Source organism: Rhinatrema bivittatum, chromosome 8 (genome assembly GCF_901001135.1).
Source record: "Rhinatrema bivittatum chromosome 8, aRhiBiv1.1, whole genome shotgun sequence".
NCBI lineage: Eukaryota > Metazoa > Chordata > Amphibia > Gymnophiona > Rhinatrematidae > Rhinatrema > Rhinatrema bivittatum.
Window position 1 is genome coordinate 62,503,046 of NC_042622.1, and position 18,821 is coordinate 62,521,866.

At 47.9% G+C, this 18,821-nt stretch overlaps 1 protein-coding gene across 1 annotated transcript in view; it reads left to right on the top strand.

The window, feature by feature from the left end:
* EIF2S2 (eukaryotic translation initiation factor 2 subunit beta) overlaps nucleotides 1–18,528 on the top strand; it is a 39,582-nt gene extending 21,054 nt beyond the window's left edge. The window contains exons 4-9 of the mRNA XM_029612935.1: nucleotides 733–865; nucleotides 1,794–1,894; nucleotides 3,764–3,912; nucleotides 4,871–4,927; nucleotides 11,112–11,197; nucleotides 18,019–18,528. Coding sequence (XP_029468795.1) covers nucleotides 733–865; nucleotides 1,794–1,894; nucleotides 3,764–3,912; nucleotides 4,871–4,927; nucleotides 11,112–11,197; nucleotides 18,019–18,194 — 702 coding nt within the window. The 3' untranslated portion in view covers nucleotides 18,195–18,528. The remainder of the gene's footprint in view (nucleotides 1–732; nucleotides 866–1,793; nucleotides 1,895–3,763; nucleotides 3,913–4,870; nucleotides 4,928–11,111; nucleotides 11,198–18,018) is intronic.
* The last annotated feature ends 293 nt before the right edge of the window (nucleotides 18,529–18,821 follow it).

Consider the following 18,821-nt stretch of genomic DNA (forward strand, 5'->3'; position numbering starts at 1 on the left):
TTTCTTTTTTTTTTAATTTTATAAAGACTAATTTGATTGTTTGGTGATCCAGAAGCTCTAGGGTACTCCTGGTACAAAACCCCCCATAGTATTCAATTATTTGATTGTTTGATTTCATCACTTGGTTTATAACTTAGTTTCTTTCAGTTAATTGCTATTTTACAAAAGGCACTGAGACACACAAGTAGGAGATATAGAAGTGAAACAAACGAGAACAGAGCCATGAAATAGATGCTGCTGTTGTAAATGTCTTAATTTTGTCCTGTCTCACATGCCCTGTCATCTACTTTGCTTTCTTTTTGTGTTGAACTGACTATATGTCTTCTTACCTCTGCTTTTTCCTTGCTTTCCCCAATTCTACTTCATCTTACTAGAGCATCAGGTATGATGGCAGGTGCTCTGGTTGTTTGTGTTACTTACCGTTCTCCTCTGTGCTCGTTACCATAAAATAAATAGAAAAGAAATCCAGCAGCAGCATTACTCAGTGTAACTGGTATCCTACTGTGTCATGAGGAGAGGGGTGGGCAAGATAGACTAAAGGTAATGAATGTAAAAAGCTGAGCTTTACAGATAAATCCAAAATGTCTGAAAGTTAAAAACAAAACACACACAAAAAAGGGAAGGGTGTTCAAAAATAGGAAGTAATCTATAAACTTGCGGGCTTGGTAACTGCAGGAAGTGACACTATGGATGCCTTCTTTATAGATATCGGTAACATGTATTTTAATGCAGGAGCTCAAGATAGATGTTGAGCAGCCCGAACCCCTGGAAGCAGAGGATGACCTGGATTTCATGCTAGGCAAGAAGAAGAAGAAAAAGAATGTGAAGTTCCCAGATGAGGAGGAAGTGCTGGAGAAAGATGAAGGTACTTGAGAAAAAATAGCTCTATGGGCATGGGGAGGCCCAGGGCAGGCCCTTTGTTCTTCTAGAGACCTATAATAGCTGGGTCCATTAGCCACATTTGTTTCCAGATAGAGTCCCATCTTGTGTGGTGACAAATACTATTGAATACTTCCAAATGATGTTTGTTTTCTTCATTGCTTTAGAATGTTCTTAAATCTTCAAAGATGGTCATGTATGATAGTAACTGTGAAACCTGGGATGGTCACCCCCATCATCCTTCCCTGTGAACAGCCTTTCTGGAGGCTTTCTTTAATCTTTCTTCATTTAGGGCATGAACCTTCTGCTGACTGTATAGATTGCTTTTAATGTAGGAGGCAGCTGTAGCTTTTTTGCTAGTAGCCATGATGAGGGTAATTTTGAAACACAGGTTGCTTGCAGCCCATGGGTACTTTTATACCTATGGGCTTGCAAATTTAAATTTTCAAAGGGAAAACCCTGTGGAGTTTCCCTTTAAAAAATTTTGAGGGAGTACCCACGCACTTTGTACCTGCAAAGTACACAGGGTAAATAAAATACGTGCATTGTCATACAGCAGGCATACTTTTAGCCATATACATGATTGGGGGGAGAGGGGCAATTTCTAAATGGCATTTTACCCACACAGAACCTTTGAAAATTGCCCTCATTAGGCTTTTGTATTTCCATGTGAGAGGGAGGTGCAAGAGGGGAGAAAACATTTTGGTTCTTGCCCCAGGTTCCCAGTTCATGCCACAATATATAATTGATTTATTTAAATCCTGGCGTTTAAGGTGAATGAAATGGATATATGAAAATGCATTACTCTGTTTTCCAGTCCTGGATTTCTAGCCCATCAGTGTGTGCGGCTTATTCTCATATACTGAGATTTGTGTGTTTCTGTAGTTTTAAATGTACATACCTGTCTTCTTCAGCTCTGGAGGATGAAGATAACAAAAAGGATGATGGAATATCCTTCAGCTGTCAGATGGGACCTGCATGGGCCGGCTCAGAAAGAGACTATACATATGATGAGGTAGAAATCAGAAATACTTGTTTAGATGCAGACAGAATGAATTAAGATTTCTCTCTGGGTCGGGGAGCCGGATGTTCAGATACCAAAGCTTGTGCCGCCTCTTCGGCTGGACAGGAACTGTGTGTTCAGAAGCACAGGGGTGGGATCCAGCCCTCACCTAGCAGTGATAACTACTGTCTGGATGAAGGGCACCCTTGTCTCCAGAGGGAGCTGTGGTCCCTGTATCTCAGCCAGAGGACGAAGAGGGAGAGGGAATAAAAGTGGGAAGAAACTTGAAATCATTGTTTCAGAAAGCCCATTGCTGGGTAGGACTTGTTGGAGCATGGTGGAAGTCCAGAAAAGGCAGATTCAAGCTTCAGAGCATAAATAAGATTTACTTCCAAGTGCTGCAACCTAAATTTCAGAATTGTACTGCATGTACTCGTATTTTCATTTCTTGTTGTATGGGATTGTTGAGTGCGCCAAGCTCAGGCCATTTGGAAGAAGTTGGACCTTGGGTAACTCTGGCAGCATTATTGCTGTGGTCAGAAACGTGCTTGTATTGACACATTCAGCTGTTGCACAGTGCCACTGAATTAGGATGCGTAGGTTGGGTTTTCCAGAGCTGACATTGGGCAGTGAGCAGTTTTTCTGATGTCATTCTTAAGTGTTGAGTTCCATCCTGATTTTTTGGGTGGAGTCTTACTGGAAGTAGTAATGGCAAGGTGTAAGTTAAAGTGTTTTAATTACATTTTGCAGTGAATAGACACTGCGACTTCTGATACTTTGCTTCCTAGATTGATGCAAACATTTGCTCGTTGCTTGCAGTGATGGATTACATACACTATGGTCTTTCTGTTTGTTACAGTACCCTGGCAGGCAAACTTGAGCTGTTTCACTTGAAGTCACTTGTTTTACTTAAATGTTGAGTTTAGTCTTGCTTAACTCCTTGCAAGTGAATGCAGAGAGATCTCAGAATCATACCTAAGTATTCTATCTCCATCTGCCAAGATGTAGTTCCCCTTGAATATTGTGTGCCGTTCTAGTCTCCCCATCTCAAAAATATATAGGAGAACTAGAAAAGGCACAGAGAGAGGCAACAAACATGATAAAAAGGGGTTGGAAAGGCTCCTCTATGAAAATAGGGTACACAGGTTAGGGCACTTCAGCTTGGAAAAGAGACGGATGAGAGGAGACATGACAGAAGTTTATAAAATCTTTAGTGAACTGGAGTGAGTAAATAAAGGATGGTTTTCAGATACTAAAATGAAGAGATGCTCCATGAAACGAAAAAGTAGCAGATTTAAAACAAGTCATAGGGAGTACTTTTTCACCTCCTGCACAATCAAGCTGTGGAATTTACTGCCCAGAGGACATGGTGAAGGTTTGGACAAGTACCTGAAGGGAGGGGTTCATAAAAATTAGTTGGGTAGACTAGAGAGAGATCCACTGCTATACCTGGGGACGAGTAGCAAGAAATAGATCTACTTTTTGGGATCTGCCAGGTACTTGTGTCCTAGACTTTACTGTCAGGAAGCTGCGCTCAATGGATCTTGGTCTGACCCAGCATTTATTTATACAACTTCTGTTCCACCCATATCAGACCATGTGTGCTGGGTGGATTGCATAAGAGCATGCAACAATTTAAAACAAACAAAAATCACAGACATCACTCTGAGAATCAAATCCCATGTTTGACCATGCTCCCAAAAACTAGTGAAGAGCCCTCATATCAAATCAGGCCCTATGTGTTCTAAGTGTGAAAGCAAGCCCCAGAGTGGGTGGGATTGGTACCCCAGTCTCCCAGCTCTAGGTGAGAGCTTGCTGTGCTCAGGAGTGTGTGGAATGCCCCTGCTAATTGTGTAATTGTGATCCTCGTCCTTTCTGCAGTTGCTGAATCGTGTATTTAACATCATGCGGGAAAAGAATCCAGACATGGTAGCTGGAGAGAAGAGAAAATTTGTCATGAAGCCCCCTCAGGTTGTCCGAGTAGGAACTAAGAAAACATCATTTGTCAACTTCACAGATATCTGTAAACTGTAAGCAATGTATTTTAAAAACTACTTCTCATAGTGCATCCTAAACTGCGATCAGTGTATGAGGGCTGTGCGGCTCTAAGATGTAGGCCATTTTTATAAGAAATTCTACCCATATCCTGCAGCATTTCTCTAGCATAACATTTTGCTTTTGAGTTTGCTTTCTCACAGTTGTTAGCTACCCAAGTGTCTGTCTTGCTTCAGAGAAGAGAGTGAGAGTATCCAAAGAGTATTGCAATAATGAAGTAAAAAAAAAAAAAATCAAGTAAATGCCAGATCAAATGTGAGCATGTAGAAAGAACTGAAAATTGCAGAATTTTCTATTTTATCATGCCATCACTTTACCTGCCGCCCTACTACCCTAACATTGCAACTGATGTACTATAACACAAATTGGATAGTGTGTCCTCTAAAACCACAGAAATATGTTACCTCCCCAGTGAATTGGATTTTTGGAATTGCAGGGAAATGGAGCCCTTAGTTTGTCTATTGAATTTTTTTTTAATAAGTAGAAACTTTTGCTTTGTGTTAGTTAATTTCAAAATGTGCAACTATTTTAGAGGGTTAATTTCATTACTTCCCTGATATTTGCAATACATGTTTTTCAGTAATTAACATTGAAATCCTGGTCAGCTTTGAGGCCTGTTTGGGAGATTTTAATAGGATTCTGTATTTTGGGGCTTTTTAGATTTATTGTGATTCTATTTTTCTGCTATTAATCTATATTATCTATGACAAGCTAAATTTTTTGCTTTTAATGTAACTTTTATTTATTGATTGTGTTGGATTAATTTTGCTGGCTTTTGTTGATGGTAGCTTTTAACCTTTGTGATTTTTGTTTTACCTTGGATCATTGCTAAATGGTTCCATTTTTATCTTTGTGCATTGCTTTAAGCTACCATGGAAAGGCAGTCTATTAAATCAATTTAAATGAGTGCAATTATTTTCCCTTTCATTCTAGATTACATCGTCAGCCAAAGCATCTCCTAGCATTTTTGTTGGCTGAGTTGGGTACCAGGTAAGTTTGTATTCTTTCGCTGTATGTGGTTCTTTTCCTTTACTTCTGATAATCCAAAATGAAGTTCGCATGCAGTGGACAGCACTATAGAAGTAGCAGATAAAAAAGGGAAATTTTTATTTTAGACAAAAAAAAAAAAAGTGGTCCACAGCAGAGGTACTGCATGCATTTCACACAAGAGCATGCTTCCTCAAACTGCATGGCTTTGCAGCGTTTCAGGGCAAGATTTAAGCATTAGAATATGGATCGCCAACTTGATCCTTAAGGGTAACAAATGGGCCTGGTTTTCAGAATATCTACATTGAATATTCATAAGATATAATTGCATGCAGCTGCATATTTGCCTGTTTGCGGAGCTTGGAATCAGATGGCGTTCCCTGCATTACTGCAGGAGAAGCTGAGTATTTGGACTAGATTCATTCCTGGCAAATAATCATGAAATTTACAGTGGACTGTTATGGCTTTCAGTATGCAAGGATACCTGAATACATTATAGCCAAGATTATAATAATTTAACTTTTTGCTTAAGAAGATGTAAAAAGTTACATCTGTTGTCTGGTATTCCCATTCTCCTAGGACAGCAGGATGTTAGTCCTCACAGATGGGTGACATCATCAGATGGAGCCTGGCACAGAAAAACTTTTGTCAAAGTTTCTAGAGCTTTGACTGGTACACTGAGCATACCACTATCCATGTGTCCATGCAAGGTCCCTCTTCAGTCTCTCTTTTTTTTTTTCCCCCCGTGAAGTAGTTGCCTTGCGGTGGTGGAGCTTTGCTCTATGGTGTTTCTTCAAAGTGTTTCCCGGTCGTTTCTCAATTTTATTTTTTTCTGCACCGGGTCCCTCTTCTCTGGTTGGAGCCCTATCCAGCGACATGGTAGGTGTTTTGTTTTTCCATTCGTTGCGGTCGATTCCCGGTGTGTTGCTCCTCAGTGGCTACCAGCCATCAACCACTTGTCTGCTGTATTTTATGGTGCCCCCAGTGCCCACGGACCATATCACTGATCCGCATGAGGACTTTATCCTCCTGGGGGCATCACATGACGTCCATGGGTGCTATCTGTGTGATCAGATGATCCCCAAAGGCCATCGTGCCCGGCTGGACAAAATGGAAAAGCTTTTTGGGTTCAAAAAGTCTGATCCATCTACTCCAACATCGGAGGTGTTGACACCTAGAGGCCGAAGGGAGCCATTCGATATGCCGCCCCTTTCCACTCCCCCAGCGGGCCTCTCTCTCGGCCTCTCTCTGAGCCGGAGATAGGCCGACTCTGTCACGCTCCAAGACATCAGAGTCTTCACCTTCCTCGGCGCTGGGGAAAGACTGGACTGAACATTGCGAAAAGTCCCACAAACATCACTGGTTGCTGTCGGTGCATGGCTCTGGGACTGGTGTGGCATCAGCGACTGCCATGCCGCCACCGAAGTGACCCCCGTGGGGAAGAGGCATAATCCTCTATCAGACCCAGGGGTACCAGGCATTCCCCACCGATGGCAGTTCTGGGCACCGAGCCTCCTCAGGCTTCTCCTCCATCCGTCTGTCCTAACTTCACCAGACTTTCAGGAGGACTTGGATAGCAGGGTTCAGCTGGTGGTGCTCCATGCCCTGCAGGGTATCGAACTGACACCGATCCCTATGCCGGAGCCTGCGCTGTCTCTCTTGGCACCTCTGCTAGAATGTCTGAACGTCCTTTTAGGTGTCCTTCCAAAGCAGCCGGTGCCAGAGGACCATCAGTTCTTCATCGTCCTCAGATGTTTCCCTCTGGAGCGATATCCATCATTGGGGCCTCCGAGGAGGAAGACTTACTGCAGCCGTCTTTGCCTTCGGGGCCACTGGTCCCGCGGCCGGAGTTTCCCAATCCCGTTCCTGGGCTGTCAGGGATCTTGGTGCCATTGGTGCCCAAACGGAGAGGCTTGAGCAGGGACCATACACACTGGCCCCCAGGGGACCTTAGCAAGGAAGAGGCCCCAAATGACATCTGGAGTGGGGGTGATACCTCGGAGTTGTCTTAGGACTGATGTGATATTCTTTAGGAGCCTTCTCTGTCAGATGAGAGGTGTAGATCTTCCCCTGGAGGATCTTTCCTTTGCAGGTTTTATCCGGGCCATGACCATCCCGTTTCAGCTCCTCATGGAGGAGGATGCCCGACATAAAATGCTGGAGATCCTCCAGTTCGTGGATGCTCCAAAGGGAAGTAGTGGCTGTCCCAATCCATGATATTTTTAAGGTACTTCTCCTTAGGTTCTGGGAACATCCTGTGTCCATTCCTCCAGTTAATTGAAAGGCAGATGCCATCTATCTGGTGCAACAAGCGTTGGGTTTTGAGAGGTGCCATCTCCTGCACTAATTGGTTGTGGTAGAGCCCACCCTTAAAAAAGCTAAGTGCTCCCGCACCCATGCCTCTGCCCCTCCATGGCAAGATCACAGGACATTGGATACCCTGGGTAGGAGGGTGTATCAGGGCGTTAAGCTCATCGTCCATATTGCCTCCTGCCAATTAATATATGACCCAAGCTAACTGGAACCTGGTGAAGCAGGTCCAGGACCTGTTGGAGCGTCTGTCCCAACAGCAGCAGGATGTGTTCTCAGTGGTAGTACAGCAAGGCCTGGAGGCAGGAAAATACGAGGTGATGTCCACTTACGATGTTTTCGAAACGGTAGCGAGAGTGGCTGCAGCTGGCATTGGCGTCCATAGGATGGACTGGCTCCGTGCCTCAGACCTTCGGCTGGACGTCCAAGAAAAGCTGGCAAATCTACCTTGCACAGGTGTATCTTTTTGGAGATAAGGTCAGGGACGCGGTGGTCCAGTTTGAATGATCACCATGAGACCCTTCAACACTTGTTGGCTAGTACTTCCGACCTGCCATTCTCGGTCAGAAAATCCTTGCGACAAGGCTCGAGGAAGTCCTATCACTAGAGGAAATATTGTCCCCTTGCCTTGTGGGCCCACACACACTGCACTGGTTTCAGGGGTCATTCCAGGTAGCAGTGGACCCCCAGGCCTCAGCCAGCCCCCCCAGTGGAGCCCCACCACGGGGTTTGACTGGGAGCAAGGGAGCGCGACTCAGATTGCCGTACCAACAGTATCCTGCCTTCCAGCTGGAGGCAGGCTGCATCATTTTGTGTACTGCTGGCCACACGTTACGTCGGACCAGTGGGTTCTCACCATTGTTCGCTGATGGTACTGGCTGAACCTCAGGGATGCCCCTGAGGACTCTCCCCCATGTCCATCGTGGGCTTTGTCCGCTGCTCATGAAATACTTTTGAGAGAGCTCTCTGCCCTTCTAATGGCTGGAGCAATAGAACCTGTTCCCCGCCACCAGCTGGGCAGAGGGTTCTACTCTGAGACCATCTTGAACCTCTCCTTCAAAGAGAGAGGTTCAAGATGTTCTCTCTGGGCATCTTGATCCCACTCCTAAGAGGAGGAGACTGGCTCTGTTCCCTCGACCTGAAAGATGCCTACGCCCACTTTGCAGTCTTCCTGGGTCACAGGAATTATCTTTGCTTTGTGGTGGGAAAGGATCGCTTCCAGTATTGAGTGCTGCCCATTCAGCCTTGTGTCAGTCCCCCGGGTCTTCACCAAGTGCCTGGCAGTGGTGGGGGCGCATCTCCAACATCACAGGTTGCTCCTGTTCTCCTACTTGGAAGACTAGCTGGTCAACAAAAGTGCCACTCAGCAGGGGGTGCTTCGCTCCTTACGTCTGACCATCCAGGTGCTACAACCTTTGGGTTTTGTCATCAATTTTATCAAGTCCCGCCTCAGCCCGTTGCCATACCTGGGCTTCATTGAGGGCCAGACTGGACATGGTTCAGACCAAGGTGATTCTGCCCCGCCATCGAGCGCTTGCCCTGTCATCGCTGGCAGCTTGGTCCGCAGCCGTCAACAGGTTTCTGCTCGTCTGCTGCTTCGTCTCTTTCGGTCACATGGCTGCATCTGTCCATGTCACCCTTTTGGCCTGCCTCTGCATGCGCAGGATGCAATGGACCTTGCAGTCATAGTGGCAGCAGGCATCCCAGGACCTTGGGACACTGGTCTATGTCACACTGCCTCTTCAGGTCTCCCTGTCCTGTTGAGTGCATCTATCTAACCTGGAGCAGGGGTTCCCTTTTCAAGTTTCCCCACCTCAGGTGGTGCTTACTACTGATGCCTTCCCCCTGGGTTGGGGGGCACATGTGGATGACCTCTATGTGCAAGGTCAGTGGATGGTTCAGGAATCTGTCAGATCAATTTCCTGGAGCTTCGAGCGATTCACTATGCCCTTTGAGTGTTTCAAGACAGTTTGTCCCACAAGGTAGTCCTGATTTGGACAGACAATCAGGTAGCAATGTGGTACATCAACAAACAGGGAGGCACTGGGTCATTCCTTCTCTGTCAAGAGGCGGTACAGATTTGGACCTGGGCTCTGACGCAGGACATTCTCCTGAGAGCGATGTACGTAGCAGGAACAGAGCATCTGGTGGCAGACCGTCTGAGTCGAGAGTTCCGGCTATACAAGTGGTCGCTGGATGCAGCAGTAGTGGCCTGGATCTTCCGCCAGTGGGAAACTCCAGATGTTGATCTCTTTGTTTCCCCCTACAACTGCAAGGTGAGCAGATTCAGCTCCCTGTTCAGGTCAGACGGATTTCCAGCCTCTGACACGTTTGCCCGACATTGGGGCATGGGTCTTTTGTACGCATATCCCCCTCTTCTGTTGGTCACGAGAACTCTGAAGCTCCAGCAGGTCCAGGGGACCGTGATTCTTGTGGTCCCTTACTGGCCCAGAGAGGTCTGGTTCCTGATCCTTCTGGGCCTCTCAGAGAACCCATCCATCTGGGGACCTCTCCTGATCTGATCACACAGTATCGGGGCAGACTGTTTCATCCAAACCTCTGAGCATTAGCCTTGACGGCCTAGATGTTGAGTGTCTAGTCCTGCAGCCCCTGGACCTCTCTGACGACGTGTCTCAGGTGTTAGGTAGCTTCCAGGAGGCCTTCCACCATGAAGTTATCGACTGAAATGGAGGAGGTTCTCCATCTGGCGCGAGGGTCATGACTTAGATCCCTTTGCCTATCCCACTCTGAAGTTGTTCGATTTATCTGTGGCACCTCTCAGAGGCTGGGTTAAACAACTATGCACACCTGAGTGCCATCAGCGCTTATCAGGGTGTGGGTGGTACACCCATCTCTGTGCAACCTATTGTGGGGTGGTTTCTGCAGGGCTTGCTTCAGCTGAAGCAGGCCACACGCAGTCCTCTCAACTCTATATATCCTTTGATAGGAACAGGCTAGGTGTTGCGGTGGGCAAGCAAACTCTGTCCTGACCAGGGATCCCGTGTGGACGCGCGGATAGGAGCACGCTGGCCATGCTCAGTGTGCCAGTCAAAGTTCTAGAAACTTTGGCAAACATTTTTCCATGCTGGGCTCCATCTGATGATGTCATCCATCTGTGAGGACTTAACATCCTGCTGTCCTAGGAGAACACCTGTTATAGGTAAGCAAATCCTGCTTAATCCACAAATAGGTCACAGACCTCGGGGCAGGTGAGAGTAAGGCTGGTTTTATAGCAGTTATGGGGTTCAGAAGCAAGAATATTTAAATCTTTTGTTTCATGGGCCTGGTTTTAGCTAAGATTCATGTGTGGAATCTGAGCCATGAACTGAGGATGAGCTTTTTTGTCTTTTTGATGGAGAATGAGAATGTGTATAATATGGGGGTTAATGGCCTGCTGCCTGATCATACTGAGGACCCTGACCAAACTGTGAGGATTAATCCTCCTTTTAAAATAAACACAAATATTCCAAATTATGTAAATTGATATTCTGCATAGTATGAATAATTGATCTGCTTGGTAGGTAACCTTTTTAGTTCCAATTTTCAAAGCCTGAGAGTTTTGGTTTCTTTGCAAACCTACTGGATAAAGGATAATATGTGTTACATGGGCGCAAGTACAAATGCAAATGGATTCCCTCTCTGCTGAAATAGGCAATTAACTGTGCAACCCTTCTGTAAATTAGCAATAGGAATCAGCAGCCTAGGTGTATCGCACTATCACAAGGCTGCTGTTTTTTGTTTGTTTTGTTTTTTTCCCCCACTAGAAATTTCAGCTACGAGATACAAAGCGATATATGAAGTCTGCAGTCCTTTGCAAGTTTAGTTATCTGCTTCCTACACTGGTATCAATGTGGTGTTCTTCTTCTTTCCAATTAAGCGGCTCCATTGATGGAAATAACCAACTTGTTATCAAAGGGCGATTCCAGCAAAAACAAATAGAGAATGTCTTGAGAAGATATATAAGTAAGTAGGGGTTAATAATCTGTATGCTTTTAACTGGGGATGTGTCATTGCTGAAAGCCTCTTTGTGCACACACTCTGTAACAGTCACTGTGGAAGGGGGGGTCAATAGGTATATCCCCCCAGTTTTAAAGAGGGGGAAGTACATTTTTTTTTTCTGTGTTGTGGAGCTGTTCTGATTATTAGACTTCTGTTATACTGGTGTTTTAGAAAACAATGAAGGGGGACACTTCAGGTAACCAAGAGCTGATGACTACCTCCTGTTGGCGTGTAATCACCTAAGCCATTGTTTGCTTGTAGCTTGAGTAACTGGTGATAACAGCAATGTTTTATCTTGCTTTTGCCAGTTATGGAGGGATGCAGGAGTAGTACCATTTGTTCCTGTAACTTGAATCAATATTGAGAGTATGTGGCTTAAGTAAATTGGAATCTCCTCTCTCTCACTCTTCCAAATCTACTTTCCTAGTGTGTAGCAGATGGACTCAGGACCAATGGGTATAGTGTACTCCTGCTAGCAGTTGGAGACGGATCAGATTTCAATCTGACGTCAGCCCCTAGTATATATACCCCTGCAGGAAGTACAGCTCTTCAGTATTTTCCGTCTCCATAGCAGTTAGGGACTATCTGCACGCTCTCGCTGCGTTGGAACCAAATTCAAAGAAGAAAACAAAATTTTAAAGAAGAAACCTACCTGAAGACGAGCCCTGCTCTTCTGCGGTGATACCCTCAGGTCCCTCCTCCAGTTGAGATTCCCGAGGTGATTTCCGTGGTCCCTCGGAGTTAAGCCTCTGTCCGGCAGCCGAATCGCGGCGAGGACCTAGCCCCCGATTCTCAGGCGCGGCTGAGAGGCAGCGGGTGCACCCTCTAGCTCGGCGGTGAAGGTATTTGCCCTCTTCCCCACCGCAGCCGGAGACCGGGACGAAACCGGGAAGCGCCGAAGACAAGGTAAGGTAGAAATCTTCTGCTTGAATCCGGTCTTTGAGGAAGAGCACAGGTCACCGGCTGGGACCAGTGCCACCGGGTTGATCCGCCCTAGCAGGGCCAGGCCCTGGCTATTTCCAAGGGTCTACCCACGTGGAGACCCTCTGAGGGGGTCGCCATATTGCCTGCGTGCTCGCCGTCGCCATCTTGGCCCTATTCGCCTCGCCGTTCGGCCATCTTGAGCGCACCGGAGCGCATAAGAGTTTACGTGCCGACAGCCATGGCACCACCAGAAACGGATAAAGGCTCAAGGCCTCTGCCCAGCATGCCACATCAGAGCAGCACAAAGCGAGGAGGCCGACACCCTGGGCACGCAGTGTGAGGAGGCCCTGGGAGATCCAGTTCAGGGCCAGTCCCACCCAGGGCAGAGTACTAGCTCCTCGGGGAGTACCCTGGACCTAGCAGATCCCAGTGGGACCTCCCCACAGACGGGGACCCCCAGGGAACCAGCACCCCTCAGCTTGGATCCAGAGTCTATCTCATGGGTGGAGTTCTTCAAGGGGATTCACGCCTTTGTTCAAATGCAAACTGAACCTCCAGCTGGTCAGCCACATGCTCCGCCGGAGGACCCTCAGGCCCCAGGTCCTTCAAGACCCAGGCACAGACTTCCACTACCCAGAAGCCCCACCTATGGGGACACGGACATCTCTGAAGAGGAAGCTGAGCCCCTAGAAGAGGGGGAGCTCCCCCCGGGGACAGAGCCTTACCGAACCATGAGACGCTTCTTCACAAAGGACGAGCTCCCGGACCTGGTCACCCAATGTCTGACGGAGCTCGCTATCCCGGGCCCAGGTACTTCGGGGGAACCTAAACCAAACCCCCTGCTAGAGGGTCTTTGTCAGACCTCTCGCCATTTCCCTCTGTTACAAGCGGCACAACAGCTGATTGACCTGGAATGGAATGCCCCGGAGTCCACATTCAAAGGGGGACTAGCTTTGGCAGTCATGTACTCCCTGGACCTGGTGACCAAAGATCTTCTTGCATGCCCAAGAGTTGATGCTATGGTCTGCACGGTCTCTAAGCGCACCACTATCCCAGTAGAGGGAGGAGCAGCGCTCAAGGATGCACATGACCGGCGTCTGGAATCCATCCTCAGTCATTTGACGTAGCCGCTATGTCTCTACAAATTGCGGCCTGCTGCACAGCGGTGATACGTGCCTGCTTATCCGAAACCAGGAACAACACCCCGGGAGAAGACATGGAACCAGCAGTATCGTTCCTCGTGGACGCTGCCTCCGACCTAGTGCGTACAGCGGCCGGAGAAGTGTCATCTGCGGTGGCAGCCAGAAGGCAACTCTGGCTCAGAAGCTGTTCAGCAGACGCATCTTCCAAAGCACGCCTCACAAGGATGCCCTTCAAAGGATCCCTCCTGTTTGGCAGCGAACTAGAGAAATTAGCCGACAAATGGGCGAGTCCCCAGTGCCGTGCCTACCAGAGGATAAAATGAAGAGAAACCAGCGACTCTTCCTCAGGTCCTCCAGGGGCAGAAGTTCACAGCGCTTCAATCCTTACAGGAGCAACTATCAAGCGCCCCGCCCTACGAGCAGGAACCAGTCCTTTTCGGAACAAGCACAACAAGAGGGGTATCAGCTCGGGTACAGGCCCCAGCTGCACCCCACAATGAGATTCAGCCGACCTGTCAAAGGGAAGAAGCCATAGGGGGCAGACTAGCTCTATTCTATCGCAGATGGGTCGAGATAACTTCGGACAAGTGGGTCCTAGCCATCATTCGGGAGGGGTACTACCTGGATTTTCTACGTACCTCTCCGGACAAGTTTGTGGAGTCCCCCCTGCCACGACCTCTTCAAGAGGGCGGCAGTGGAAGCTACACTGTCCAGACTACTGGACCTCAAGGCCATAACCCCAGTGCCTCCACAAGAAATAAATACTGGACATTATTCCATTTATTTTATTGTCCCCAAGAAAGAAGGAACATTCAGGCCCATCCTGGACCTCAAGTTGGTCAACCGCCACCTGAGGATTCCCAGCTTCCGCATGGAAACCCTGCAATCAGTAACAAGGGCGATTACAACCGGGAGAGTTTCTCACATCCCTGGATCTTTAGGAGGCCTACCTACACATTCCAATTCATCAGGAACACCAGCGCTACCTATGCTTCAAAGTCCTGAACCGTCACTACCCGTTCCAGGCGCAGCACCCCGGACGTTCACCAAGGTAATAGTAGTGGTGGCGGCAATACTGAGGAAGGAAGGAATCCTCGTCCACCCTTACCTGGACAACTGGCTGATCAGGGCAGTCACCGGAGGAAAGCAACCAGCAGAGTCATAACTCTACTGGAGAGCCTAGGATGGGTGGTCAACACAAACAAGTTCCCTACAACCCTCACAGTCGCTGGAATACCTAGGAGTCCGATTCGACACCAAAGAAGACAAGGTCAGCCTGACCCCCCACAAGGAGATTAAAACTGTGGAACCGACTGCATACCTTGCTGAACGATCCTCGTCCCACAGCATGGGATTACCTGCAAGTCCTCGGGCTGATGGCATCCACACTGGAAGTTGTGCTATTGGTGAGAGCCCACATGAGGCCCCTACAGCACTCACTTCTATCACGGTGGAGCCCATGGTCCCAGAACTACACCGTACGGCTATCACTCCAGGGCAGAGTCCGGAACCAGCTACGGTGGTGGCTGCAGGCCAACCACATGAGCCGAGGATCAAGACTATCCTCTCCCTCTTGGACCCTGCTCACCACAGATGCCAGTCTACGAGGATGGGGAGCACACTGCAAGGAATTAACCGCCCAAGGGTAGTGGAACACAGAAGAGGCGGGATGGAACATCAATCGCCTAGAAGCGCGGGCACTCAGACTAGCCTGTCTGCGGTTTGCTCACAGACTTCGAGACAAAGCGTTCATAGTAATGTCAGACAACACCACAACAGTGGCCTGCATCAACTGATGGGGGAACCAGTACCCAACAAGTGTCCCTAGAAATAGAACCCCTGATGGTGTGGGCGGAAGCAAATCTCCAGGAGATCTCCGCCATCCACATAGCCAGGAAAGACAACATCACTGCGGACTTCCTCGGCAGGGAAAGTCTAGACCCAGGAGAATGGAGGCTGTCGTCCGCAGCCTTCCAAATGATAGTGAATCGGTGGGGGACACTGGACATGGACCTTCTGGCAAACAGATCCAATGCCCAAGTGTCCAGAATCTTCAGCCGCAGGCAGGAACCGCAGTCCCAAGGGATCGATGCCCTGGTACAGTCCTGGCCACCGGGGACCCTGCTATACGCCTTCCCGCCGTGGCCCCTATTGGGTGCAGTCATTCACAAGATACAACTACACAGGGGGCTAGTTCTTCTGGTGACTCCAGATTGGCCAAGACGACCCTGGTACTCGGACATGAGCTGGCAGGGAACCCCCTACCCCTGCCTCCACACAGGGACCTGCTACAACAAGGTCCAATCCTCCACGAGGACCCAGCTCCATTCTCTCTTACGGTCTGGCCATTGAGAGGGCCCGCCTGAGAGAGAGTGGATACTCGGGGGCTGTTATCGACACCCTCCTCCGAGCACGCAAGTTCTCCATATCGTTAACGTACATAAGGATTTGGAGAGTATTTGAAGCCTGGTGCAAAGACCACAACATCAAGCCACGCTCATTTAAAGTTCCCGTGATCCTGGAATTCTTACAGAACGGACTACAGAAGGGACTGTCCCTCAACTCCATCAAGGTACAGGGGGCTGCATTGTCATGCTACGGCTCCAAGAGCGAGGGCGACAGCCTCTCACCCGGACATGTCATGCTTCCTAAAAGGAGTCAAACACATTCCTAAAAGGAGTCAAACACATTCGTCCACCATTCTGTGGAATCTCAATCTCGTTTTGGATTTCCTAGCAGGAACCGCCTTCAGACCCTTCCGAGGACTGTCCCTCTGCCTGTTAACCTTAAAGACCGTGTTCTTGCTGGCAGTTTGTTCAGCCTACCACATCTCGGAACTACAAGCGCTGTCCTGCCGTGAGCCATTCCTCAGGTTCACCCCGGGAGCCATCCAACCTCGCACGGTTCCCTCCTTCCTCCCCAAAGTGGTCTCACGCTTCCACCTTAACCAGACCATCTCGCTACCAACGATGGATGGCTTGAATTCGGAAGAAACCCGTAGTCTAGGCCACCTCAACATCGGCAGACTCCTATCCAGATACCTGGAAATGTCGGAACCCGTACAAAAAACAGACCACCTTTTCGTCCTTCACAGCGGAAAGAGACAAGGGGAAGCGGTCTCACGGGCAACCATTGCCCGCTGGATCAAGGAAGTCATCAAGGCGGCCTACGTAGAAGCTGGCAAGCCACTACCTCTACAGGTCAAGGCCCATTCTACCAGAGCCCAGGCAGTATCCTGGGCAGAAACTAGAATGTTGTCGCCTGCCGAGATCTGCAGGGTGGAGACATGGTCCTCCATCCATACCTTCTCCAGATTCTACCGTCTGGACGTTCAGGCTCGGGAGGACACGGCATTTGCAAGGACAATTCTAAGTGGGTCACGTGCAGCCTCCTTCCCAGTTTGGGAGTAGCTTTTATACATCCCATTGGTCCTGACTCCATCTGCTACACGTTAGGAAATGGAGAAATTACTTACCTGATAATTTCGTTTTCCTTAGTGTAGACAGATGGACTCAGCATCCCACCCTTGTCTGCTGTTACGCATGGTCTTTCAAAATATTCAAGAGTAAACCACGTTTTCATTTGCCTAGGGCATCCACCATGCTGGGTGTCGACGCTTTCCGGTTGAGTACACTGGCGGTCTCCAGCTATAGTCAATCAACCAGTCCAAGTTAATCAAGTTTTAACGTTTAACTAAGTTATGAAGTTATTCAAGTTAATCAAATTAATCAGTCAGTCACACATACATCCACAATGCTTTTCGAGGAGAATACTGAACAGCTGCACTTCCTGCAGGGGTATATGTACTAGGGGCTGATGTCAGATTGAAATCTTATCCGTCTCCAACTGCTAGCAGGAGTACACTATACCCATTGGTCCTGAGTCCATCTGTCTACACTAAGGAAAACAAAATTATCAGGTAAGTACCATATTTTTCGCTCCATAAGATGCACTTTTTTTCCCCCAAAAGTGGGGGGGGGGGAAATGTCTGTGCGTCTTATGGAGCGAATATAAAAAAAAAAAATCTAAACCCCCCCCCCCCCCAAAGACCTGCCAAAAGTCCCTGGTGGTCCAGCGGGGGTCCGGGAGCGATCTCCTGGACGTGGGTCGTCGGCTGCCAGTAATCAAAATGGCGTCGACAGCCCTTTGCCCTTACTGTGTCACAGGGGCTACCGCTGCCATTGGTCGACCCCCAGTGACATAGTAAGGGCAAAGGGCCGTCAGCGCCATTTTGATTATTGGCAGCCAACGGCCCAAATCCAGGAAATTGCTCCCGGACCTCTCCTGGACCCCCGCTGGACCACCAGGGACTTTTGGCAGGTCTTGGGGGGGGGGGGGGGGGGTTCCCACAGAAATAGACAAAAGTTTTCTGATCTGGGGAATGGACCGAAATGGCCCTCCCCAGACCCGAAAACAAAATGGGGAGAAAAAAATGTTATGCACTCCCCTAATTTGCTCCATAAGACGCACAGACGCCCAGGGACAGAGCTGGTTTAGCACAACATTTTTTTTTTTTTTTAATTTTCCCCCTCTGAATCCTAGGTGCGTCTTATGGTCAGGTGCGTCTTATGGAGCGAAAAATACAATTTTTCCATTTGTGACACTAGTGTAGGCTAGGAGGCTTTTTGTGGAACATGCCAATATCCTTTCTTTGAGAGAATCTGTGCTTGCTGTATGTTTTGGTTAGTAACTTGGTTTATTTCTTCTTGTTTCTCACAGAGGAGTATGTGACTTGCCATACTTGTCGGTCTCCAGATACCATTCTTCAGAAGGACACCCGCTTATATTTCTTGCAGTGTGAGACATGTCACTCTCGTTGCTCAGTTGCCAGCATCAAAACCGGTTTCCAGGCTGTCACAGGCAAGAGAGCCCAGCTCCGTGCCAAAGCTAACTAACTGGCTATTCAAGATCTGGATTTTGGAAAGTGTTGTGTGGGATTATATTGGACTGAACAGGTTTACAATCATTTGAATGGATTTACCAATGTATTAAATAAAAAAAACAGCTCATAAAAAAAGCTGCTGAGCTAACATTTTGGCTTTTCATTGGGTTGATCTGTGAAATCCTGGCAAGAAGCAGATCCTTGAGCTATTCACACACTTATTATGTGCAGTGGATATATTTTACCGCCCATCAGAGACACATGATGGGGAGGGTGTAAAGTGCATTTTTAACTGTTCTGAAACTTCTGTAAAATGCAAGATAAATTAAAGTTATTCTAACACAGATGGCATTTTTCTTCTGAAATTATCTTTCAGTTTTTTCTTTATTTTAAAATTGTATTTTCCAGATGTCAATTTTGTATTTTTTATTTTTCTTTTAAGTGGCATCACTTAGTAGTAGTCTAAAAAAAATGCTTGTATTTTGCATAAGCTAGTTGAAAGACTTGGACGGTGCATATCCTTTCTTATAGAGAGCACAGCCCCTGAAAGTGAAGAGTTAAGTGTGGAAGTAATTAATGGCTCATGCAGATGTAACACTTGGTCATGTCTTGCTGGCCCTTTTACAGGAGAGAGAGCTTT